The sequence below is a fragment of the Melanostigma gelatinosum genome (assembly GCF_949748355.1).
Source record: "Melanostigma gelatinosum genome assembly, chromosome: 2".
In the NCBI taxonomy this organism is placed as follows: domain Eukaryota; kingdom Metazoa; phylum Chordata; class Actinopteri; order Perciformes; family Zoarcidae; genus Melanostigma; species Melanostigma gelatinosum.
Genome location: NC_136635.1, coordinates 15,793,830 through 15,819,796, shown reverse-complemented (window position 1 = coordinate 15,819,796; position 25,967 = coordinate 15,793,830). Strand labels below are relative to the sequence as shown.

At 42.9% G+C, this 25,967-nt stretch overlaps 1 protein-coding gene across 2 annotated transcripts in view; it reads left to right on the top strand.

The window, feature by feature from the left end:
* sox6 (SRY-box transcription factor 6) overlaps positions 1 to 25,967 on the top strand; it is a 129,920-nt gene that overhangs the window by 85,265 nt on the left and 18,688 nt on the right. The window contains exons 9-13 of one of the 2 annotated variants that reach the window (XM_079285347.1): positions 5,847 to 5,967; positions 9,716 to 9,795; positions 17,677 to 17,826; positions 19,805 to 19,985; positions 20,196 to 20,383. In XM_079285347.1, the coding sequence (XP_079141473.1) occupies positions 5,847 to 5,967; positions 9,716 to 9,795; positions 17,677 to 17,826; positions 19,805 to 19,985; positions 20,196 to 20,383 (720 nt within the window). Of the gene's footprint in view, positions 1 to 5,843; positions 5,968 to 9,715; positions 9,796 to 17,676; positions 17,827 to 19,804; positions 19,986 to 20,195; positions 20,384 to 25,967 lie in introns of both variants that reach the window. The other variant, XM_079285346.1, reaches the window with a different exon arrangement.

Sequence of the window (25,967 nt, the reverse complement as noted above, 5' to 3'; positions counted from 1 at the left end):
TCAGCGGGATGGATACCCTGCTTTCAAGCGCCCATCGACTTAATATAGACATATTGGAATGGCTGCTTTCCAAGAAGGCTTGTTTTACTGTGTAAGGAATTAGTGGAACAAGAAGTCATCTATTGGTTGTTCCCTCTGGTCTGACCTCACTCAAGTGTCTGGATTTGCTGCACTTTATCCTGAACAACACTCAGTGTAATACACACAGAGGCATGACTGATGTGCAATGTTACACTTAAACCTGAGCAAACAGTGCCTGCTGTCAGGGTTAAAGCTGCACCCCAACAATTCAGAGAAATTATTACGGGGCTTTTTTTTCAGTCCAGTGCTTGTACACTGTTGACTTTTTGCTTCAGCTATCTATCTTTGACTTCCGTGGGGAAAGCTGCTGTGCAACGACTGCAGGAAAGAAGTGAGGGGAAAGGTTGGAGACTTGACAAGGGCCCTTTGTTAGTGACCTGAACCCCTCCAGTGTGTTTGCCATCCCCAATTCCAGTGCGCCTATTTTCAGAGCAGGAAAGCTGGAACACTGTGCTTCAGGCTAGTGGGTGGTAATATGAAGACCTGAACTCTGGAGCATCAAAGTCTGGTGCAAATGTATTGATCTATTTGTCTGATTACCATTACAGACAAATCCAAACACCACCACATCTCCGTTCGATTAATGTGTGCGTCTGCTGCGCGAAGTAACTGTCCAGTGTATGCAGTATAACCGGCTGATAAGTGACCTGTAGTGAAAGAGTAATATGTGCTTAAATACCGTTGTTTCATGGGGGAAAAAATCCTGAAGCAACACAGAGGATTCAACAGCCCAGAAGTGCTTCCACTGAGTGATTTTCCTCCTGGTTAGGCTCCAGTACAGTGTACACCCAGCGGGCTGTGTACACAGTGGCGGGTGTTAAACATATCCTGCTGTCTAGTGTCAGTTTTACTGTGTGTGCTGCTGTTGGGATGTAGCCAGACGTGCCAGCTTCCTCAAGATCACTTTCCCTTTAAATGGATCACAAAAGGTGATTTCTACTCGCAGGCGTTCGGTGTGCAGCTCAGCGGAGAGCAGGGGGGGGGGGAACAAAGTGTGAACTATCAGTTCTTACAGCAACAGCTGGAGTCTATCCTCCCTGGGTGAAATTACAGAACCCCTTCTATAGAAAATGTGAAAGAGAAGGTTAGCGAGAGCTGCGGATCTGACAGCTACTAAAGTGTGGAAGTAATTTTATTAAAATGAGATGTCAGTGAAACTTGAGTCCTCTTCCAAATGATTACTGGAGATTGTGATCTTTTCCTAATGGGAAAGGCGCTTATTATAATTGAAATTATTGTACAGAATTAAGAACATCATCACCATGAGCTCATCAGCAATTTTTGGCAGCTTGCAGTTGTATTGTTGTCAGTATGTTCATAGAATACTTGAAGGGGTTTTACTTTCACAAGTCTCCTAGATGCAGATTATATCCAAGATAAGCATATGTGTCAGAGGGGTTTTAAAAGGTGTCAAGTAGCAATTAATCAGGATGTTAAACCCAGGATCTCACGGGTCCTTTCAACCTAATAACCATGAAACCCAGTGAGAATGAGGTAGGTGTGCGTCTTTTTTTGCCCCTTTTGTCTTTTAATCTTGTTAATACTGACTGATTCTGGCAGTAAAAACAAAAACTCTCCCAGTTTCCTTCACATAGCGCATTGTGGTGCATAGCGAGTAGCAAAACTTGAGTGTGGATCAGTGCATGGAAGTGCAAGGGGGTTCAGAGGGAAAGCCAGCAGGGGGGTTTAAGGCCTCCCGGGTGCTTTGTAGAGGCTATAACAGACAGTGAGGAATATGGGTGTTGACAGGGGCCCAAGTCGGTGCTGTAATGTGCTGTACATCTCCATTAGCACTCAGTGTTTTGGAGCTGCTTGCTCGTGTGTTGTAGGTGGATGCTTACATGTCTATAAAAACAACACCACTCACGGCATAAATACCTTATAGCATTACCTGAGCTTAATACAAGCCTGTAAAAAAAATGTTAAAAAGTGAAATGTTTTTTCTATCACACGGCTTGTCAAAAAATAATTATAAAAGTGCATCTTTGATCTTAAATATGCTAAGTTCTATTTGTATTTCACCACAAGTAAGCCTCACAGGAATAATACAAAATAAATCTAGTTGCAAGAGTACAGCGTTCATGGGTTAATGCAGTATTAAAGCTGAATAATTTGAATGTGTGTGTGTGTGTGTGGGGGGGGGGGGGGGGGGTGTGAGTGTATGTTGTAAGTGCTAGGATAAATAAAGGGAGCTCTTTCAAGTCCACCCCGTCTTTTTAACTTTGTGTATTTTCAGAGATGAGTCGTCTGACTCGTCGTCTGCAGTCAGACCCTATATGATGGGCTGCTATTGTAAACCATTGTACAGTCAGCTGATCGACTGTAAGTGCCTTCTTGTTGAACTTGGTTCATTTGTACTCTCTAAGTTTTATACCCTGGAATTAATGATTGAGTATATGATTGAAAAGAGGTTGAATGAAGTATTTCTCAATAACACACACAAAGCAAAACTAAGAGTTTATATTTGGCAGAAAGAAACGTGCCAAATAGTACAACTACACCAGGATAAGATGTGACTGAACTAAATATTGCAAAAATAATTAATTGTCCTGTAATGTTTTTTTGAAAAATCAAACAATTAGTATATTAGTCTTTTAACAATATGGCATCTGTATGGTATCCTACTTGCAGTAGAACTGCAAAGTAGTTCTATTTATCAAACACCAGCGTCTCCTTGAGAGTGAAACAGATTGCATGCTGGCCTGATACAGACTTCATCAGGTCATCTGAATTGATGATACATGTTGCAAGGAGGCTGAGTTCCCCCAGAAACCTCTGTTGGAGTGCTTGCTGGCAGAGACGGGGGCCTCAGCCAAGTCTGTCTGACTGATCACTACAGATGCTCCTCTTCAAGTATTCCGAGTCAGATCCTTAGTGCTGGGTCTTGAGGGACAAACAATAGCACCTGTTCCTCATAAGATAGCCCATTCATGTATCTTTAATGAAGCCTGGGGGCAGATGGTGTGAAATGACATTATCCAGTACTTAGCAGTGCTAAGACAAAGGAAGAGCAGTGCCAGCACAACAATGCCGCTGTATTTACGAGGAGAAGGGGGGACGCTGCCCAAGTGCCCAGCTCACATCTGCTCCACTTCATTCTCAGACTCCTCAAGATCATCTTGGCAATAGAAATATCCTGGGCACTCAGCCCATACATAGATGAACTTGAGGGTAACTCTTAATGGGAGGGGGAGGGCTGGGTTTGTCGTAACAGAGGGAGAGTGGAAGCCACACACATGAACACAATTTGTTTCTGTGTTTTTCTTTATATAGTTCTTTATTTTTCTTCTTCTACTTCTTCTACTTTACTTTAACAGTCAAAAAAAGCGCTTGTGAAAATGTTTTAATCTGCTCAGACACTGTGCCAGCTGTTAATTGACAGCTCAACTAACCTCCACTGTTTGTTGCCACCTTGAAGCTCCTCAGATTTTGATTTGCCGTTCTCTGACATTAGTTGCCGTAAATTAAACTTTAATGCGCGGAGCTCATTACTGCAAATCACAGCTATTCAAACTCAATGCATTTATTTCCCCTTCAACGCACATTTACACTCTGCCTTGCCTCGGTGAATCTTGTATATTCTGCTCCATATTTTAAAATAATAAAAGTACTAAAAGCTGATATCGCAGATGAAATTATAAAATTGACATTTAGTACTGGAGAAAAATACGTCCAAGTCTGATACCTTTTGCTGTCTGTCTCTCGGTGTATATAATCTGTCGACAGCTCTTGTATGATTTAATTCAGTTAAATGCATTCACATTGGTCTTATAAAACAATGTATGGGATTCTGTGAATGAGAACATTTTTGACACATTTTTCCTCACATGAAGCAGCTGGTCGTGGATCAGTTTGTTTTGCTGGTTTTGATTTGAAGAAGTATGGTCAGAATTTTGTTTATGAGCATCTTTTACATTAGACCAATAAAGTTGCCCATGTACAGCGGTCTTGCAGAGATGTTTTAACTTAGGAGAGTGTTTATAGATATATAATTTTTGACAGTCAATAATTTAGTTTAAAAAAATTGAAGTAACTTCTAATTTACTGCTGAGGCATGTTAGTTAATTCATGAAAATAATGTATGAACTACCCTGCAACACATGTAACATACTTGGAGCGATGTGGACTTAAGGGAGCCCTTTGCTGCCCTGTGACTAGTGCACATTCAGCAACAGACTCCATCTGGTTTTACAGTCCAAATACACAGACAGAGAAAAGCTGTGTTCCCCAGTGTTCCCCCCGCCTGTCACTGGCCCTACCTCATGTTGTGACATTAATTATTGTGTTTTTCCATATGTTCCATACATGCAAGGCCAAGATTCATCTTTCATCCAGTCAGCCTGGAAACTTGGAACTCAAACCCCTATAAAGCAATGTTTTATTTAAGGTCATTTGTCGCAGTCTCCTTGGCCATTTATTTTTCTCCAGCAGCGGCACATTTTACAGATTTACTTTTGGAAGAATTTCATACTTTTCTATTCTTCTATAATGCACTTTCTGCACTTGCACTTCTGTAAAAGCTCAGTCGGCATAAAATGGTTCTATATATTTAGTTTTCAGTCTAGCTCTGCACCTCTAGACAGATCAATAGAGTAGTTTTAAGTAGGTTCAGGGTGCTAGCTTTGAGAGAAACTGGGTGCGACTAAGCCAGGAAAGGGTCTTCAGGGGGAGCAGCACACGCTGAAAAAGTGGATATCATAGCAGACCTCAGCCAGAACATGGGGGGAAAAGTCATTGCTCAGAGCAGGTTGATTTCATGCCCCAATGCAGCGGCAGTAATTGCACCCAGACCCGTTTTTATTGCGAGTTGATTTTAAGGAGGGCTGAATGGAGAAACATTCTGTAAAGTGTTTATTTTTGGAGGATGACCTTTATTAACCCATTTTCCAGGCAGGTTCCCCTGAGGTGGCCTGGCTCAGTGCTAGATTAACCATCGCAGGCCCATGGTAGCCGCGCTGCTCCCCATCATAGAGTTTCAGGAAGCAGAGAATGACAGTAAGATTGGACCTTGTAACATGTGTGCAAAACCCCCACGCACCACTTTTGAGACGTAAGCTACTCCCCAACCCCTGACACACACATGCAGTGGGTTTGGGTTGATGTTCTCAGTAGGCAAGTCAGCAACAGACTGGATGGTGAAGGTTAATGTGTGAGTGGAACAGACAGTCAGAGAATGACATTAAAATGAAATACAGCAAGCGGCGAGCATTTTTCAACTGCCTGCTATTTTTCCTCTGCTGAAAACTGTTGGAGTAAATTACTGGATTGTCTTTAGGCTTTTATCATCTAAATAAATGATCATCCAAGATTATGTGAGAATTTGATCTTCCCTTGAGGTGAGGGTCTCCTGTGTAAAACATTCAGCAATCCTCTTGCTAACATGTTGTATCTACTGCAGCAGCAAGCGTGCCGGTGAATGCTTCTCTCAACACGTACAGTAATTCTCCAAAGAATCCATATACGGACCTACTGAGCTTCTCTGCTCTCTCTCCTTCATGTTGCTTTTTCTAACGGATGCTGGAACAATATGTGCATATGTGGGGGTCTTTGATGTACCGAGGTGAAATTGTGGTTTGGATTAAGGGCAGGCGTAGCTCGGCCAGGTATTGTGTGAGCACGGGAGGGCCGTCAGGGCCGCAGAGCCCCTGTCAGCACGCGTTAGCAGGAGCTGTGATCTGGCCTCCCTCTGAGTGGGCTCTGTGTTTCTGTGTACCATGCCTATGCTTGGGCCTCTCTCTGATCTCTGCTCCCTATCTGTTCAGCAGGTCCAGGGTCACATGTCTCCGCTCATGATCCCCATTTTTCCACACGACCAGCGCACTCTGGCAGCAGCAGCTGCCGTCCAGCAAGGATTTCTCTTCCCTCCGGGAATGTCTTATAAGCCAGGTATGCAACTTAAGTATTCATTTTGTCCTCCGCCTTTTCTCTCTTGCCATGTCCTTTTACCTTACACTTAAATTCATAATTATGATTTTTAGTCTAAAAGTTGCTACAGCAACAAACAAATGCTTGATTCACACCTGAGGCCGCTGGCATGCTCGGCTCTGTCTGAACTTGAGACTAAGGACTGGGAATGTTATAGTCCATGTGCAACAATAGATATAGGTAGAGAAGCAATGGAACATCAACACGTCTTCAACATTAAAGAATATTTCAGGACTGTGCTGGCTCTGTAATTGTTTTGTATCCACTGTCGGAGGTTAGGGAGATGAACCCTGCATGAAAAGTCTTCCCCTTGTTATTTGCATAGAGAGCAACTCCCCTCTTACAGTTTCACACAAGTATGTCTTTTGATTGTGAAATTAAGTAATTAAAAGACAATTACGAGGTGGATAGCTTGGACGATGTAAGGAGCAGGTTTTCCTGCATGTATAACTGTTGTTACTGCCTGTAACAGCATGCCTCTTTCTTTCCCTTTGTCTGTTTGAATTAAGTAAAAGAGAAGCCTTCCACAGCCTTCAAAATAGAAAAAGGTTTTTAGAAAATTTGTTTCAACATGTTAACCAATGCCCTGCCAAAGCAGTAACCTCATACACCCTTATATCCTTGAGAGGATTAAAGATGTGCCACCACATACTACTGTATTTATTTTAAATATTTAAAAAAATCTCAGTCTAACCTTTTCCCCTCACATGGCTTTCTTGATCCCAGAGCTTAGCAATTTTTTTTAGATGTGTCTCTTAGTTATCTAATCAAATTAAACTGTGTTTATATGTTGTTTTTGTTTTTTTAGTTCTCACTCCCATACATGCAAATATAAGGATACAGTGAAAACCTCACTGTCCAGGAGAAAAGCATTTATTAGTGGGCTTGAAAAAGGAAAGTCCTCCTGGTTGTTATAAAACAGTATATACTGGAACAAGGAAAATGTCTAAAAACAGAAAAAGAAGCACTGGGAAGTCAGCAGGTTTGCAGCAGAACATTAAAAGGTGTGGTAGTGCAGTTAATGAATTAACTATAAAACCACAGAATGAAAAAGAAAGTCAGCTATTTTGAAACTATGGAGCCATGACAGCTTAAACAAAGTGCCTGAGGGGGAGTCTTTTACTTGTGTGCTTTCTGCAATAGGTCTGACATGGAAAATGTTTTAGTTCAAATAACAGGAGCTATTACGGAATCATGGTCAGGGGTCGCCATGTGTATAGGTCCTGCATAATTCATGAGTTCATGAAGAAAAAGCAAAGGGGGTCTGAAGAAAATGACTCGTGTAGTCAGGAGAGGTATTTGAAAACCTCTATTTGTCCACGGCCAACACAATATACACCATATATCCAGAAAGTACAATGTTATCACCACCACCTGCAGGGTATACAGGATGCTGCCGTGTCCTTTCCCCATGAAGTGAGTGGCCAAGCATTCACTTCCAAGACTAAGGCACACTAATCTGATATCATTATGAGAAAGCTCCCAGGGACCACTGCTTATGACCCCCAGCCCTGTGGTGCTCACATGGCAACAGAGTCATTCTGGCACCGTAGTGGTAAGTCATCACCCCATCCACTGGCTGTGCTCAATGGCCTGGTGTTGCATGGTAGACAAGCACAGTCATAGAAACATCAACTCATCTTCTAAACAAATAGACTTCCCTGTCTGTTTGCACTGTTTACACAGACATGGCGGCATTCAGTCTGATGTGCCTCTAATGGACCTGCAGAATAACCCCATAGTCTTCCACATAGACATCCTGCTGACAGTTGACATTTCACTTGTGCTATTTTATTTCAAATCTTGTATTTTTACCATATTTTGGGTTTTTAGGACAATGTTTTGTTTTTCTTGTAATTAAATTAAGTTTGGTGACTTAAGTTTTTTGTTTTACTCTATGGCCTCATCTGATATTTCTTATTTTCATGTAAGCCTGTTTTTCTGCTAACAGCTTTGGTATTTCAATATAATGTAAAAGCCAGTGAAACGGTAAGATCAGGTTTGAGGGTTGTCGTCATATACTTCATTCATCATCATTTGATCTGTTCTAAGAAAGGTCTCCGCTACATCTGTCAACCTTCAGCAGATCTATGACTTATATTTCATGGCACCGCATGAGCAGGGAAATATAGCCTGATGTGACCATGGCGTCACTTGCACCCCCACCCTTTGCATTCGGAGTCCACGCTCTGGGCATGGGACCAGCCATGGCCAGTAAAATAAAAAACACAGTTTTAAATGTAATTCCCTTTCACCAGTGACGTTAACCTGGCACAGCGCCCATTCTGCTGGAGTCTGGTGCCTCGACTGTGTGCCCCCAAGACTGAGACCTTGGAGCCCGAGACCCCCCCCCCAGCAGTGGTGGTGTGCTCACTTAGCACATGACCCTCCCCAGGTTTCACATGACATCCAAAGACATCCAGCCATTTATTATTCCCAACCCCTACGTCACAGACGGCACAGAGAGAGGGAGACGGAGAGAAAGCGATACCAAAAAAAGGGAGGTGTAGAAATAACCACAGTGCACCCCCGCACATCCAAGCCAGCACTATTTGAAACCACTTCTGCTGTGTGATTTTATTTGCTACTAAATGGGGATTGAATTTCCATGGCCTGTATCACATTGTGCTGTGCTGTACAAGATTGCAAAGTGAGGCGAGCAGGCGAGGGCAAAGTGAAAGAGAAGGTATATACATTTACCTTGTCTGTGGCTTAATGGCTCCATATGTTTGTGAGATGAAGTGACAGGCAGAAGTGGGGTCTGAGCGAAGGGCAACTACCCCTCCCCACTCCCTTTGTGCACCCCACCTCCTCCAGACACATCCTTTAACCCCCCCCGCCCATGAACGCTGCGCTGCCGAGTCTCACTGGGGCTGTTCTGTCCGTCTCAACACACTAGGTTGAGTGTGTGAAAGTGTCTGGTACTCTGTTATACATCCTCGTGGATATCATTCATGCAGCAGCCATTTTTATATCCCTTGCTGACAAACGTGCTGATGGCAGGCCAACAGTAGTGAGTAGTAATGAATAGAGCTACCATTTGGAGAACCCATTCTTCCTTGCTTGATCACAGTGATACGCGAGATAAGAATGTGTGGGTTTTTTTCCAACCTTGTTATTGTGACTACACACTTGTTGTAACCAGTTTGCATACAAGTGCTTTCACTGTGCTGCCAAAGCTATCATTCAGAAACAAACAATGTAGTGTTGAACAATAGCCAGGCAAGTCCACAGCTGTATGAACTGCCTGTGAGAACATGCTGGCCCTTTTACATAATCTCTAATGAAACACCAGGGGAGATATTCAACATGTATTCTGAACACACACACCCACACACACACACACACACACACACACACACACACACACACACACACACACACACACACACACACACACACACACACACACACACGCACACACACACACATAAGAACTTGTAAACTATAGTAGTTATTTCCAGGAGGAGTACTGTGCAGGTGGAGGAAGGAGGGAATGGTGAGGACTAAGTAATCCTGCTCCAGTCAAACCAGCTTACCCTTTTGTTCATGCAGATGTTTGGGCTTGAAGCCGAGGGCTCGTTGCAATGTGCCACATTGCTGTGGTAAAGTAGTGGATGGCCCAGGATCCTTGTTGGCACTTGCCTGGTCGCTGTGGGCCGGCTCATTGTCTGAACCTGTATGCATTGTCTCTCTCCCTCTCTGACAGGTGATAACTACCCGGTGCAGTTCATTCCATCCACAATGGCAGCTGCAGCAGCGTCAGGATTCAGCCCCCTTCAGCTTCAGGTATGTACAATACTATGACAAAGAATGCTAGGGACGCCCGCCAAGCCCGGGGTAGAAAGGATGGCTAAGCAGCTGTACGCTAAGTAATGAGCTGCACACTAAATAATCCTGGAGGCCCCCAGCTCACACACTTATCACCTTACATATGTAATTTATCCTGTTTTATAGAGGATTTATCCCCACTAGCTCTAGCAGGCAGAGGAGTTAGGAAGATAATAGTTATTAAAGAGAATGAGAATCACTTTAGTTGCTTTAATCGAATCGCCAGTGAATTTATCAGAAGATGATTGACTGTGTAAGCAAAGAATCTCCTTATTAATGCTTTTGTCTAGTAGAGCCACTGTAATATTTTATCTCTGCGAGGAAGACAACTGAGAAGAAAGAGTGGGCAAACAATCTGAGTAATTTTAATATGTAGATGTGTTATGTTATGCACGGTGAGGCTGAGCAGGGTTTTGTGCCACATAAAATGTTGGGATAGGCTCCAAGCCCTACAGGCTCCTCCAGGACTTTTCTCACACAGCATTTAAAAAAAGCTGAACCCAGGTCAGGGCTTAACCTGAGGCCATAATATTTAATAAAGATAATTGTCTTCGTTCCATCCTTTAAGTTGTCACTACTGTTACCAGGGCTTCGCTGAGCTTGTGCATGACCTTTGTTCCCAAATTAGTGATAATGATTCCCTTGTTAACTTTTCTTCTGACTTTTATTTCCATAAACAAAACCATACAAGTAGAAACGGTAGGCTGACTAACAACCCTATTTATTCAGCTGCCCTGCTTCTCCAATTATCAGTTTCCTTTGCAGTTGGCAGTAATTGTAGATCTATTTGAAACGATAAATCCGTTGTTTGGAGACAAACGAAGCAAATAAAGGAGTGAAAAGCATTTATCCTGACAGTTAGTCAAATGGCCAATGCTGCTTTGTCAACAACAGGGAAACATTATTGAAAGCTGCAACATGTGATGCTCAACAGCAGAAAGAAGTATGTCATGACAAAACAAGAGAGCTCAAGACCGAGGGAGGAACCCGTAGCACAATGATATATGTGGCATTTGTCCTTCTGAGGTTACCGCTGTCGGTGTTAACGAGCCTTGGCAAGTTCTAACAATGCACGCAGCTGGCTGTGAAGAGTTGTGCGTCATTATGCAGCCATGAGAGGAGCTATTGGAAGCATGTAAGGTGTTAAATGAGTCTGCTCATGTTTGAAGATGTGTGTCTGTGGGAGCAAAAGGTGGAGACTGTGTATGTGAATATGTTTCTGGAGTGTATGTGTGTCGCTTAGTTTGTGTATCATGTAGAGGTCCATTGGAAAGGAGTGGCAGTTCAGACAGGCATGCAGAGTCTATTTATAATGGTGTATGAGGTCAGATGAGACAGGTTGGGGTGAGGAGGGGAGAGTGATTCATTCTGATGATGTATCTAACCCTGGGAATGGGGTAAAAACAGTGCCTCCAAGACCATGACTTGGTTGACCTTTACAAAACACAGTCAACAAAAAGAGGTGCATTTCCCATTAATTGAAGTCTGTCAGCCTGTCCCATATTCCGCCTGCTGGCTGCTATTTACCCTGCATAGAGACTCCCCTTAAAACAGCAAGGCAAGTCAAACATGCCCTTTTCTACATAGCTGGGATCAACAAACCATGTGACTGCCACCACTTACTCTACAAAGCACTGGGAGCCTGCTATGATTAAAAACATCATATCAAGCCAGACCTGGAATTAAGTTAGTGTTGAATCCTCCCTTTGGAGCAATAATAGCTTCAGCACCCTCTTCTCCTTCAAAATGAAACTATTGAAAAGTATACTCCAGTACGTGTGTGTGTTTGACAGAGAGGGCTCAGAGGTACAAATGACACAATCAGCAGAGGAGAACAACAGAACAAGAACAATTTAATTTGAGTTGAAAGTAGTGCAGTGAAGTATCTGAGCTGCACTCTAGAGGTCCTTAGGAATCCTGTAGGAAAAAAGAAATGTGACAGCTACTTTGAAATTAACACATTATGTCCAGTGTTATGATGGTGCAACTTGTAATTTAAACGCCACTGGTAAGATTATTTGGGATAAAACATGACTAAAATGAAATAAGGTGATTTAAGCACAGTACTCCACTAAACATTTAAACTGTTCTGAACTTTTCTAGTTTCACCTCCCAGCCAATTCTTCATCTTCCTAACACACACACAAAATCCCCCACACATATGGCTGAATAGGCTGCCCCCCAAAATTAAAATATCTCTTCCTGTCAGCTGCATGGCAAGGTATAATTTTCACCAATTTACTCAGTTTAGATTGTGCATTATATGAACCTTAAAAATTATCTTATTGGAAGAATTAATTCCCACAATGCTGAAGAGGTAATGTGATCAGCCATCCGGTCAGTGAGGCTAGCCGCTCCGTCAGTCTTAATGTTGGCCACGTAGCCGCTTCACAATCTCCTCTGTCATAACAGTCTGGGATCTTTCCCCCCTATTCCCCGCCCTCTCTCTCCAAAGAGAAGAAAACCCAACAAGGTAACAAAGGCTAAGAGCTGATGGATGTAAATGAATCTTCCAGGATGCGTTTGAGTGTTGGAGACTGTAATTTGCTTGTCAATACGAGGTGGTAGCATCACTCCGGTGGCTGGCAGTCTGCAAGTGGCTGTCACCAGGCATTGCTGTACCACAAGGCAATTTCACTCAATGTTTTCCTGACAGATTGGCTCTCGTCCTCAACTCACAGGAGAGGAGGCGGGTAAACTATCCAGCGCGACATGCCCCTCTTCATTAGTAGCCACACAGAGCGGGGATGAGCCCAGGACCAGCAGGAAACAATGGCTCGATCCCTGCCTGTCCTTCCCTGATTACAACTGACACCTCTCACCTAACAGAGGAAATTGTGTTCAGATTGTACCCCAATCTGTCCCGACACCTACTATATTCAGTTGAGTGAAGAGGCAAGAAAGGGATTTCCCAAATTCCACAAAAGAATTTTCTATTTGGGATAGCACTTAATTTGCTGTGTGTACGCTACACCTTGCATCGCCCGTCCTTTTTACAGAACCAGTAAACAGGAGGAGGACCTTTGAGAAAGTCCCGTTTTTTATCATTGGAAGCAGACTTTAGCGTTTAAGCCATTTTAAAGAAAGTGTTATTGGATAAAACAGAACATCTGGGTTCTCTGTATGCAGTATCACAGTTAGGCCTAAATAAATAGAAACCCTCTGCTTTCAATCAGTCAAAGCTCCATTTTCTATCGCTTGCTGTCTCTGTCTCACTGTCTTGCTTTTCCAATTTCCCATCCACATCTTGAACCCTCTCTCAGTATCTCAGTTTGTGTGTTTCTCTTTGAATTACTCCCATCCTCTTTTCTTTGCTCATTCTGTCTGTGTGTTGCTTTTCCCCCCCTGAATTGTCCAGGCCCATCACATCCTTATGCTTTATAGCGCTGGAAGTCGAGCCGCTTGAGTTAAGACTTAACGCCGCAATTACCATCCGCCGTATTTGCCATGGCATCTTTCGAGGCCCATGATAAACCTGGGCCCAGCCTCAGCTAATGCTCCCACTGTAAAGATGAAAAGCAGCCCACATGTTCAGCGACAACCCGGACCAGATCTCAAGCAGACAGACACATCTGAAGGAGTACTCGGAGGCTTAGACTACTAGAGTGATAAGAAAGAGTGTTACACAGTCAGGGACAAACAGGAAGAAAATGGGACAGCAGCAAACTGCACATTATCTTTTGTTTGGCTGTAAATGCCTCTGTAGTACAGATGTGAAGAAACGGCTTCCATCATTAACAAGTGAAGCACTTTTGACTTTGAAAGAGAGAGGGAGAGAGGAGGAGGGGAGAAAAGAGAGTACAGACATACTGTAGAGAGCAGCTGTTTCTGTGTTTATGAGCAGAGGAGCTCGGGCTTTGAAGGTAACCCAGAGCAGTGCAGCGATGCTAGCTGTGTGTGGAAGGCTGGCTAATAGGACGGCTATGTGAGCAGCTGGATAGAGGCAGTGGTGAACAGAGGGACAGATGGACAGATAGAGTGGATAATGCAGTGAGCTGCACTGAATGGGAGGGCTGGCTCTGGGGCCCCTGGGCCTGGAGAACCCACACACACACACACTTACAGATGATGGGCTGTGTTTGTGTGTGAATGTGCGAGAAAGAGAAACTGATAGACTTCAACATATACGTAGACTGTAGATGTAAGATAGAGAAAGGCAAGAGGAGGGGTTAGAGCAGGTTGGGTGCCAGCAGATGAGACAGATGTTGGGCCATACTGGAAAGCATCGGCACAGTGCACCAGGACGCCTTCCTCCACTCCAGACATCTGGGCCTAGCCTGGGTCAGCCTGCCCGGTCGCCCTGGGCAATGAGCCTGTACAAGCCTTGTGGCAAACGGGGCTGGCGCTGCACTGCCTTTTAAATGGTGCGGTGCACTGAAGCACACTTAATGCCCTCATATCCAGCCCAGTGCTCAGCGCCCAGGCCAGGCAGAGGTGAATGAGACATTGACAAACAGACACACTCGCACACAAAGAGACAGGAATGTGTTCAAGAGTGTGGCAGTCATTAGACAATGCTCACCTCATGTACAATGCAGAGGATATTAATTGGATTAGGAATTGTTAAGGCAGTTTGTTTGTGTGTATTTCCTGCAGTTATAAATGTGCACTGCTCCATCATTGCTGGCAGCAAAGAATCTGACAAATATCTGCCCCTGTATTTTTTTTAAGTAAAAAAAAGGATTTTGTTTCTTATGGTAAAGCATTATGCTCCATCGTTTGCAGAAGGAAAAACAATATTAATGAGCACTACAAGCAAATCAATGCTTTTTTTTAATAGTATCAGCTTTGTTGTTTTACTAAACAAACGAGCAGATGGTCTTAGTTGCTGATCATACTTCTGAGATGTCTAGCATTATTGGCAGAGTGTGTAATTTCAGTGTCATGTCGCAGGCAGAAAAGTGAACCTCCCCGTTTAACCTCTGCTGCCTTCAGAGGGCTTGTTTTTAATTATCAGAGGCTAACAGGCTGACCTTGGGCGTGCTGCACTCACTTTGCTTGCTCCGCTCTACTGGGAAGCAGGGAATGATGGGGTCAGAAGGAAGACCTTAGATGTTGTATTAGCATGTCTTCTCATTTAAGTGTCTTGTATCTGTATTAAGAAATAATGTTTTACGAAGAAAGGCAAAACCTGTCAAAGCATACTTTATTTAACACCCACATTAGCTGTTATATTCATGTTGCTATTTTTTTGTTTGCATACAAGATGTCCCATAGTGTGCGGCTCTATTACATGTGGCTTAGAAGATGTATATTTTTCCCTGATCAAAAAAGCAAAACAACTAGTGTAAAGGGGGGGGGAAAGGAATCAGACGGGTCTTGAGCTCCACTCAGGCCTTTGCCTACTCCTGTAGTACCCCAGAGTTTGAGTATTGACTTTCATCTTGACCCTAAATACCGTGAACCTTTTGCCGCCCCCACCTGGCAAGTAGATATGAATAAGGGGTTATTAGATGTGAGTGAGTCAATTGGGGGAAGTGGGCAGATGTCTTCTGCTTAGGGAGGCCAGCCTTGGCAGGATGCATAATCCCTCAGCTTTTGACACCACAATGCCTTTTAAATTGACAACTTCCTGTCCTGTTTTATGAGGTTGTTGTTTCTAACTTGATTATGTATTGAGAGTCAAAGAATAAGTTTGTAATGCATTGTAAATTACAATTTATTTTTCACCGAGACATACCCCAATGCTAAGGCAAAGGTCTCCAGACTTCACTCATTGAAGGTATTTCATATCTGCCCTTGAGCAGTGTATGGTGGGTAAACACACCTTCCATCTGTCTCTCCCCCTGATGTTATTTATTGTTCTTTGGCTCTTGGAGGCAGAGTGTTCCTTGTTAAAAGGATAAACATTGATTCTCACTCCATGGCACTGAATCATGAATCAGTGCTGAAACGGGGCACCCAGACTGCGTCTAATTTTAGGCAATGCCTAATTATGCTCTTTTTCCGGGACAATAAAGTTCTTCCCACTTAAGGTCAGGGGCATGCTCGTCAACAGGCCTGTTAGCAAACATCTGTCCAGCAGACTCCACTTCCGCTCCTCGACTAACACTAGCCTGAAGTGACATCCAGTGAACGGAGACTCCCCTCTCTCTCTCTGTCCCCCCTCCCCCTCCCACACAAACACACATACACAGTCACACACAAACACACTGACACGCAGAGTGCCTTTACCACTGACATTAACTAAGTCTAGCTCAGATGTGCAGAAAATAGAGTTGGCTCCTGTGTCCGTTCCTGTCGGAGACAAAAGGCTGTTTGTGAGGGACGTGGGGGCAGTGCTATCATTGTAGGAACATAATCGGTCTGTCATTTCCGCTGCCCATGCGCTGTTGTTATCCCCAGGTCCCCTGGAAGAATGGAGCTTTTGTGCTGCCGCTTATGTGGCAGCGATAAAGTTTCTTACAGGAGCACATATGTGTTTATAACTGGAGATATGTGCGCAAACATAAAGTGCTTTGTTTGGCTTTAGTCTGCATCCACACTGTCAAAGGTGAGGCCAGCGGGGCCGGCTCACTTTTTCCCATCCACACAAACGCAGTCTGTATGTGACCAGTCGAACCAGGAAATGAAACAGGGTTTGCTGATTGTTCAGAGGAAAATAAATTTGATTCTTTCTGACAGGACCATCTGACTGGATAAAGCAAAAAAAAAACCCACAAGGTTTACCTAGTGTGAGGATAGCGGGAGGCCAGTGGGGGAGCTAAGTGGCGCTATCTGTCTGAAGTGAGGTCGAAGGCTACATGGAGTAACACTCTTTCTCAGACAGTAGCTCTATTTGACAGACCCCTGCCATTTGCAGCAGGAGACAAAAGCCAATCTCATACCTTACCTGGTGGCCAATACATACAGACCTGAGGCAAAGAGAAGTCTTGGCAGTGCCAGAGTGCTGGGCACAGAAAAACAAGCACAGACAATGATCATCAAAGCTGTCTGTCATTTGTTTCAGATTGTAATGATATGAAAATGGGTGCACAACTTCATGTCAAGACGTTAAACTGTAGCGTTATCCAAGATAAAGGATGAATTACTGTGTCAAAAATCGGATCCAACCAACAGTGAGCAGTCTGTGGCTCACCAGATTTGTTTCTGATACTCCCAAACCCTCATATCAACGGCTTTAACCCTTTTTAGTATATGCCACATAATCAGCCCAGTGGTGGAAATGTAAATTGAGCTTTCAGAGTTCAAACCTGTTACAGGCCTAACTGTTATTGAGTGCTTCACCCAGTCATCTGAACCACCCTCTTGTGTGGTAATGTCACCAACAGTTGGACATCTTACTGATTTATCGCCAAGGACAATAACGGTGATTACATCAGAGTTCTTTGTGCAGGTTTCTAAGCTGTAATAATGCATGTGTTTAATATATTCTGTGATGGCAGTCCAACTGAGGTTGGGTTTCTGACATTGTGGAATGGGACTGTCTCACATGGCCGTGTGGAGACGAATCCCAGGCCAGGAACTTCAATAGGAAGCTGTGTAGATCTAGAGAAATGAGAGATCTTTGCTAACACACTTGCATCCAGGCTGCAAACTTTTCTCTGTGATGAGTGGAAAATAGGGGCTCCAAGTATTTTGAATGAAAGCCATCTCTGTGTGGTTTTTAAGACTGCTGTCTCTCTCTGGGTTCAGCCTTTGAAATACAGTTAAGACCTTTGATGGAGGTTCTCTGCCAGCCTCATGGAAAGAGAGGAAAGACGTAAAAGAGAGAGAGAGAGGGAGATGAAGGCCGACATAGACGCAGAGAGAGAGAAAGAGGGAGAGGAAAAGACAGACGATAAAACTTTGAATGTTTGCTGGATTTGGATGTTAACGGGTTTCTCCACCTCCCTACAGCAACTGTATGCCGCCCAGCTTGCCAGCATGCAGGTCTCTCCTGGAGCCAAGATGCCTCCACTCCCTCAGCCCCTCAATGCCAGTGGGCCCATTTCTCCCTCCTCTCTGAAGAATGACAAGAGTTCCTGCAGCCCCATCACTTACATCAAGGTACGACCCTCAGCTCCTTCAACCTGCCCACCCACCGGCCTAGACCTTGAGTGGTACTTGACCTAGCCTAGCCTAGTTGGTGCTCTCTGAATATAGAATCATCTACACTGCTCACTACTTCAGTGTTACAGCCGGCCGGGCCCAGCCTCTAACAGGCCATCAATCTGTGGGGCTTTAACAAGGCCCTCTCTCTCTTAACCAGACTTCTGTGGACACGGTTGCTATGGCTATGGCTGCTCCAAGCCAGTAATTTGTGGAACACATGGTTTGAAATTTTTTTTTTTTCACAGTGAAAAGTTATTTTCTTCCTTTTTTCGTAACTGAAATGGAATAAAACAATTACGACAGTGCTATACAAATGCTGACAAAAGTTAAGTGAAAAGTGGAATTGCCGACTTTGTTTGCCTTGTAAACAAACCAAATGCAGGATGTGTGTTTGCTGCTGCTGTATGGCATGGCTCCACCAGACCTCCATGCAGAGGAAAGGCCATGTACATCATCCCCACTTACCGAGACTATAATCAGTAACATACGCCCATTTGGAGTAGTTTAGCGTAATAATATCACAATGGAGAAAGACCATAAATCATGTCATAGGAGGAAGGCACTCTGGCTTTCTCTTCACACACGCATACACAATCCTCCAGGTCTCCTGTCTCGTGGGATTTCTATTAGAATATTGCCATTACCATTGTATTCATGTATCATTTCATCACAATAATACAATTCTCTATTTGTCAGATTACATGGATGCCAGTTAGACCATTATTAATACAAAACGAATTAAAGTGAAAATATTAAAAATATTTCCAAATATCACAAAATTGAATAAAATGATACATAAATGGAAAGTAAACATATACAAAGTCAAATTAAATCAGATTGCCTTTAGTACTGTTTGTCTGCTTTCAGCTTCACTGCGTGACAAACTGTTATTGGCACAGAAATAACAAGGCCTTGGGGCAGTCTATGCTTGAGCCATATGTTTGGACAAGGAGACACTTGGGCTTTGAAAAAGACTGTTAATGACAGCGTGAGCCCTAATCTGATTTAAAAGACTGCTGTATACACAGGGCGGTTTATACTGTGCAAAGTGACATTTCTCTTCTTGGATGCGAATGTTTGAGTTGTTTCTATTCAGAATCATTCGGCATTTATTGTATTCTAAGCAACGGTGCATATTGATTTTGGTGTGTCTTAGCTGACAGGGCAGTTTGTCCATTATCTCGGAATTTTCTTAAATTTCAGGTGATCAAATATTCCAAATATGGATTGATGATATTTTAAAGCATTTATCCTACTCTTAAGAGTTCAGTGTTTTGAACTATTCCCATTGTTTATCTGCAGGCACCCATAGCAAATACATGCTTGGTTTGAGTAGACCAGATGCTTAGAATTTTAGAACACCTTAGAATTTATGCATCCTCTTCTGACCTCATCTCAGAACTACACTATTGAGTTTTTCTCTAAGTCAAATCATATTTTTTTTTTTAGGAATAGGCATATCAAAGCACATGATAAAACCAAGTATGCACAAATGAGGATTGAAATTAGAAAACAAGTTAATGAAGTAGATAATGCAAGTCGACATCTGATGAATGGAACAGCTGTCTTTGATCATTGGCACCGCCGTTATCTGGTCATTATTTATTCTTCGAACCAGAGTACAGACACAGAGAGCAGGGAGGAGGAGAGGGAGAACAGATGAAGACGTACAGAAAGACAGAATCTGCTTTAATTAGTGTGAACAAAGGCACTGGGCAACTGTGAAGAAGATCGCAGCACAGCTCCTAAGGAAGGCTGGATGAGGAGAAGGGAGGGAAAAACCAGAGAGGAGGTGTGGGTCAAGATAGGGTTCCTGTAATTAACCAGGAACAGAGGAGAATTGTGCTGTCTGGGAATCCTTAGCCCCTCCAAAAATGGAAGGGAGGGCACACCTACTAACATCTGTCTCCTCTCAATACTCCTGCTGCCGTAGGAGGAGGGAACACAGCCGCTCAACCTGTCTGCTCGGCCAAAGACGACGGACCTGGTGAAATCCCCCACATCCCCGACACAAAACCTGTTCCTCGGCAGTAAAAGCAGCCCCAACAGTCTGCTCAGCAAGGGTGGTATCTCTGCCCAATTCGTAGGAGGCCTGGGCCGGGGCTCATCTCTGGGTAAGACCTTTACTTCACAAACAAGATCCCACCCAAGCACACAGATTTGATCAGCTCAAAACACACACTATGCACTCACATCCAGGGAGACCACACGGCAAGGTTTCTATCTCTCACAAATCAATGCCACTGGATGTTGTGTGAAGTTGTTTTTTTCTTTTTTGGCAGTGTGTGTTCTAGTCGGACTAACTCTGTTATGTGCGTGTCTAGATATTCTGTCCAGCCTAAACTCTACCGCGTTGTTCGGGGACCAGGACACAGTGATGAAGGCCATCCAGGAGGCTCGGAAAATGAGAGAGCAGATCCAGAGAGAACAGCTGCAACATCACCAGCAGAGCATGGAGGCAAAGCTGTCCGCCCTCAGTTCAGTGGGCCTCAACAACTGCAGAGTTGACAAGGTTAGAACTACTATCATATAGTATGTCTCTGTTTTATCCCTGATTCAGCTCTTCTCCATTGCAAGCTTTTTCCATGAAGCAAAAAAAAAAAAAAGTTGACCACAATGAATGCTCAGCTCACACCGCAAGTAGCGGAGGAAATAAACTATTAAAGAAAGTGGAACATGGTGATTTTGATCTATCAGTAATTCTTAAGGCTAACATTTTTTTATTTAATCTGTGTCCAGGGTGGTCGTATTGATAAGAGCTGGCATCGTTCAGTGTGTACATGAGTGTTTATTGAAATGAGTATGAATATGCTTGTGTGTGAGTGTGTTTAGAGGGCTCTGCGTTGTTGATGCTGGTGTGAGGGCCGTGACAGGCCATGGCGGTGCCCGGTGTGGGTTAAGAAGACTCTGATGTCTATGCCCAATTAAAGCAGACGTGCAGCCCTCTCCGTCCCCTGACACAGGATGGGGCTGCTTTGTACCAGGAGCACACACTCCCAGGGATTCCCTTTAAAAATATCTTCAATCGATGAGTCAATCAAGGAGAGAAAAAAAAGCTGTCCTCCTCTCTTCAGCTTGATGCCATGTTGCCAGTTGGCTGTGAGGAGCAGGCAGGAACTGGGAGCGATGCTCATTAATATTTCAGCACCTGACACTTTCAACCAACAGCCTCAACTAGGTCAATGTATATGTAAAAAAGTCAATGAATATCTATTTTGATTTCCCTCTTATTTGGTGTTTGAAAGAGATCACTGTCTATGCAGGTGGCAATCAACTATGCTCTTACTAAAGAGAAGCAAATAAATTGGTGCAGCTCACAGAGAGGACAGAGACACAGCCTCTCCTTACTAACCCAAACTAAAAAAAAACGTAACAATAATCAGTCAATTATTACATTTTTGTAGTGTCATAGCTCCATATCCCTGAATTTAAACAAGAAAACAGGCTGCTTTCTTTGTTTCGATACAACATGGTATGTGAGGCTTTGAGCATGAGAACACAGGAGCTGGTACAGCTGCCTCCCTACCTCTCAACTAAGGGGAGCCTGTGGTCAACCAAGCAGCCGAGTCTGCCATGACATGAAAGCGGTAACTGAACAATGCCTGTAAAGAGCCGTTTTCAACCGGCAGCACACACCTACAGCTTCATTGTCCTTTGCAGGTAGAGCTTAACTATTTTTTTTTTTGTTACTCCCTGCTTAGTCTTTTGTATTTAGTTTGGTTTCCTCCTAATGTTGGACTTGTCTGTTCAACGTATGTTAAAGCTATCATCTCAGAGGAATAGAATGCTTTTTTCCTTGTTTTTCTAAAGGGATTTGCTGCTTGAAAAAGTCAGTCACTCTTCACCTGTAATCTACCTTTTGTCTGTGCTTGCCACCTGAGTATGGAGAGCATGTTTTTAAGAGAGAGAGAGAGAGAGAGAGAGAGAGAGAGAGAGAGAGAGAGAGAGAGAGAGTGTGTTGGGGGGCAAGGTAAGTGAATGTAAAAAGGCCATAAATTAAAATACTATTTAAGAAATGAGTATACTAACAGAATTATAGTATTAATAACACAAAAACTAAACGCCAAATAATAGAGCAAGTTCAGGTGGAAAAAGTGATCGTTGCATTGCATTTTAAGTCATTTAGGCTTACACACCCGCCTCTGTTTTCATTACAGCATAATTTATTGTCTTGTTGAATGACACCTTAACCGAGCTCATGCTTGACTCTCTGCCTCGTGCAAATCATCGTGAGATATCGTCACCTCTTAGTTTCAGTGACACTGGCCCTATTAGGGTGGTGTGAAATGAGAGGCACGCTTTATCAAGTCAGCTAAAAGAATTGCCCCATCATCTTCAGCCTTCGGCTGCAATAAAGAACAGTAAACTGTAATTCAGCGGTGAAATGAGAGAGGAGGAGAGATAGTCTTTTGCTGATACAAGCCCACGAAGTAGAAAGGTTTGAATGCCCCTGATAAAAGCTTTCACTTTGGTCAGTTTCAGAATATTAATATTTCAAGAAAGCGCCTCTCACCTGACATAAATATGGTGCGGTGTTTAATAGCTCCCCCCCTCACAGTGTCTTGTTGTTTATCATAGAGAGAGCTTACATGAAGAAGAATCTGGAAAGGTAACATTAATGGGATTAAGGAGAGGTTAAGATCATCCAGCGTGGCTGTTAGAAGGGGATATTAAATATTGATTTATCCCACTGTAATGACCGGGGAGAGGAGTGGTTCTAAGTGCTGCTTACAGATGGATCAATTCATCTTTTCATAAAAAGTGTGTCAGAACAGTACAATGCATTCCTCCCTAACCTTTATCACTATGACTCTATCTCTCTCTCCCTCCCTGATCATTGACTAGGAGAACATGGTGTAGATCAGACTCTCTGTTCCACACTATACAAGCCTTTAACCTGAGGACATGTCAAATATTCATAGTTACAGGAGCGGATTTTCTTTCTAGTCTTTTCATTTGTCTGTTTTTACTATATCCCATCAGTACAATAAAACCTTTTACAACCCTACTGCAATTTACCTTTTTGAAATATTTATCTAAAAGGTGTTATTGTCTGCGGAGGGCAATTACTTTGTTCCATTATTTACCATCTCCTCCTCACCCAGTGGAGGCTTTTACCTAGATTGTGCCAGAATGCCTACAGGTCAAATACAGTACATCTGAATCCATTTGTAACCATTTTGAATTGTTTCCCCCAATTATGCACTGTAGCTATAACCGGACATGCTGTTTTTTCAGGGTCACGGGTGAATAAATATGAAGCATCTGTATCACTCATGTTTTCACTCAGATGGTGAATGCAAAGATTCAACCATGTTTCCATCTTGTCATCAACATTTATGGCCTACTGGAATATATGGCCAGTAGATCAGGGACCGCTGATAAATATTCATTGGCTCAGCAGACGGAAATAATATTTTTCTGAGAGATTAAGACAATGTATTCAAGTTAATTGGTCTGAATCCAAACCCATAGTTTTTAAAATTAACTAAATCAATTGGAAAATGTTTCTTTGCCCTTGTTATCCTTAATATGTTCAGACAGCATATCATCTCTCATATCAAAGTTTACCTGTAAATCTAACCAACCATGACATTCAAATAACTCACGAATCTATTGCTTCGTCTACTTTGTCAACACAGAAGTGGTCAGGTGTAGCCAATTAGCAGCTTTGCCAGAGCGCATTGAAAGGTGCTGCTGGTCCTTGTTGCAGACAAATAGTATACTTGTCTGTAAACGGGAAATTGTAAAATACCTGTAAATGAGCACCTTAATTAATCTTGCTCTGAAATGTGTGTTAATTCAATTTCATCCTCGGCAAACTGTTGCCTCTGTGACAAAAGATTTTTCACTTTCAATTTCAAATTGTTCAATGTTATTGACGAGTTAAAAAGCACACCATAGGCTAAGCAGAGATGAAGAGATACGTCTTTTCACATTTTCGGCCACTGACTGCCTTCACCCAAATATGCAGTTTATTGGCCCAAGGCCATTAGGTAAGCCTGGTTGTTGAACTCTGTATTGTCAAGTGTGACACATTTCTACATGGACGCATCAATTTCTCTTAAGTTGCGATTGACGTTGCATATGCGATGCCCTGGAGCAGGGGTCTCAAACTCATCTTCACTCCGGGCCACATCAGCATCACTGTCGGCCTCATGTAGTTATATAAATGTAAACATATATTTAAGCACATTTCTGTTATTATAACTTAAATCCTTTTAATTGAGGGTTAAGAAACCCACATTACTCTATCAAAGATCAAACTATTAAAGAAAATATCAAAGACAAATATCAAACACAAGTTACTACAATAACTTTGTTCAAAGCTTAAAATCCTTTCAAGGGTGCGTTTGCACAATCCGACATGAAGTATTTCATGTGTTTTTAAAGCCACGTTTGAAGTAGTCTTCAATGTTCTCACAATACATTTCCATTTCAAATGTACAGTAACCAGCCAAAGAGCTGCTTCTGTGTTTAAGTATCTCATCATTTTGTCTTTCTATCATAGTTTTGACTTTCTATCTCGGAATTATGACTTTCTATCATAGTTATGACTTTCTATCTCATAACTTCGACTTTCTATCTCATAATTTCGACAATGGGGATATTTTTATTATCAAGTCTGGAAGTGGAGTCAAGTGGAGGTTGTGTGAGATAAAATATATTCCTCTGCTGACATGTCCCTAACTGGAATCAAAAGGTGAAAGGCCAGCGTATTAACCTATTGAACTGCCCTTTTTTGCCCTGAAGCACCTCCTTTCCTCGGTATTGATGACTACAGTTGGTCATTTGGCATGTCCCAAAGCTCAGCCTCTAAATATTCAAATGGGCTTACACTGGTGCTCCACAAAATCCAGACTCCTAACCTATTGGTTATAGTGGTTGTACTGGTCTCTCCTCTGTATGTGTGTAATTGTGTGTGCATGCACATGTGTGTGTGTTGCCAGGGCTCTATTCAGGCAAAGCCCTCACAAAGACTTTGAATATAATCGTGTCTGGTCTGCAGCCCTGGAAGCAATTTTCTGCTCCTTTTTGGCTGCTGTCTTGGAAATTGCAAACCAAGGCGTTTTGGCTGCAATGTAAATCCTTGGCATACAAGTGTTTGCCCATCCAAATTAGATTATGCTTAGCTCCCAGACACTGGCTGTAGCCAGCAAGTGCTATTGTGAAGATTGCTTACATTAATGCTTTGTCCAATTATTCGTATTTGCCAAAAGAATAAAAATAATGTATGACTCTGGATGTGTGTGTGTGTGTCTGTGGGCTCCTATCCCAGGTCCGGTCTTTAGCTCCGTCTCGCCTCTTTCCGCAGAAAGACATCAAGACTGCATCTTGGTTGGGTCATTTGGCGGTGGTGGCTCCATTATTTTCTGCAGGTGTCATTTTACATGGTGAATTTCTGGCCAGCTTCTGTTGCTCAGAAATGCTGCTGGCCTCGGTGGCTAAGACCTGTGATGCCGCACTCACCACACGGCACATACAACAAAGGATGAGGAAAAGAATAGGCCACAATGGCCATTTATAGTCTATGGTATTGTTGCAGCAGGAGCATAATGGCTGCAGTGTCCAACAAGTCTTGAGGTTTTGTCCATATGTGAAAGGGGTTTTTGTAATGCAGCAGTTTCTAATGTCCTGCTGTTTGCAACCTGGAGGGTTTGATAAGGCAGGAGATTTCAGACCAACTTAACATTCCCTGGAGGACCCAGTGAACAGTTCTGGATCATTGAGGATTGGAAACCCGTAAAACTACATGATGTCAACACAAATGATCTCAGCAGTGCGGAGAAGAACTGAACACTGAGTCTGAAATAGTCACACGGAGAGAAAGTTGCATATTACACATACAATTATGACATTTTCAACATCTCATTCTGTTGAAGATGACACAAAATTGCAATGTTTTATTCTCAACAAATTTGGTATAATGTATTGAAGATTGTCCCAAAGTAGACACAACAGTATGTAGAAGAAATCCAGATGTTTAGACTAAATGCACATTTGGATTGGCACTGAAAGGTCACATTTTGTGGCTTTGACTTTTTTTCTTGCCAACAAAAAGTAACTCATCTTGAATAATTACAGCATATCCTTTC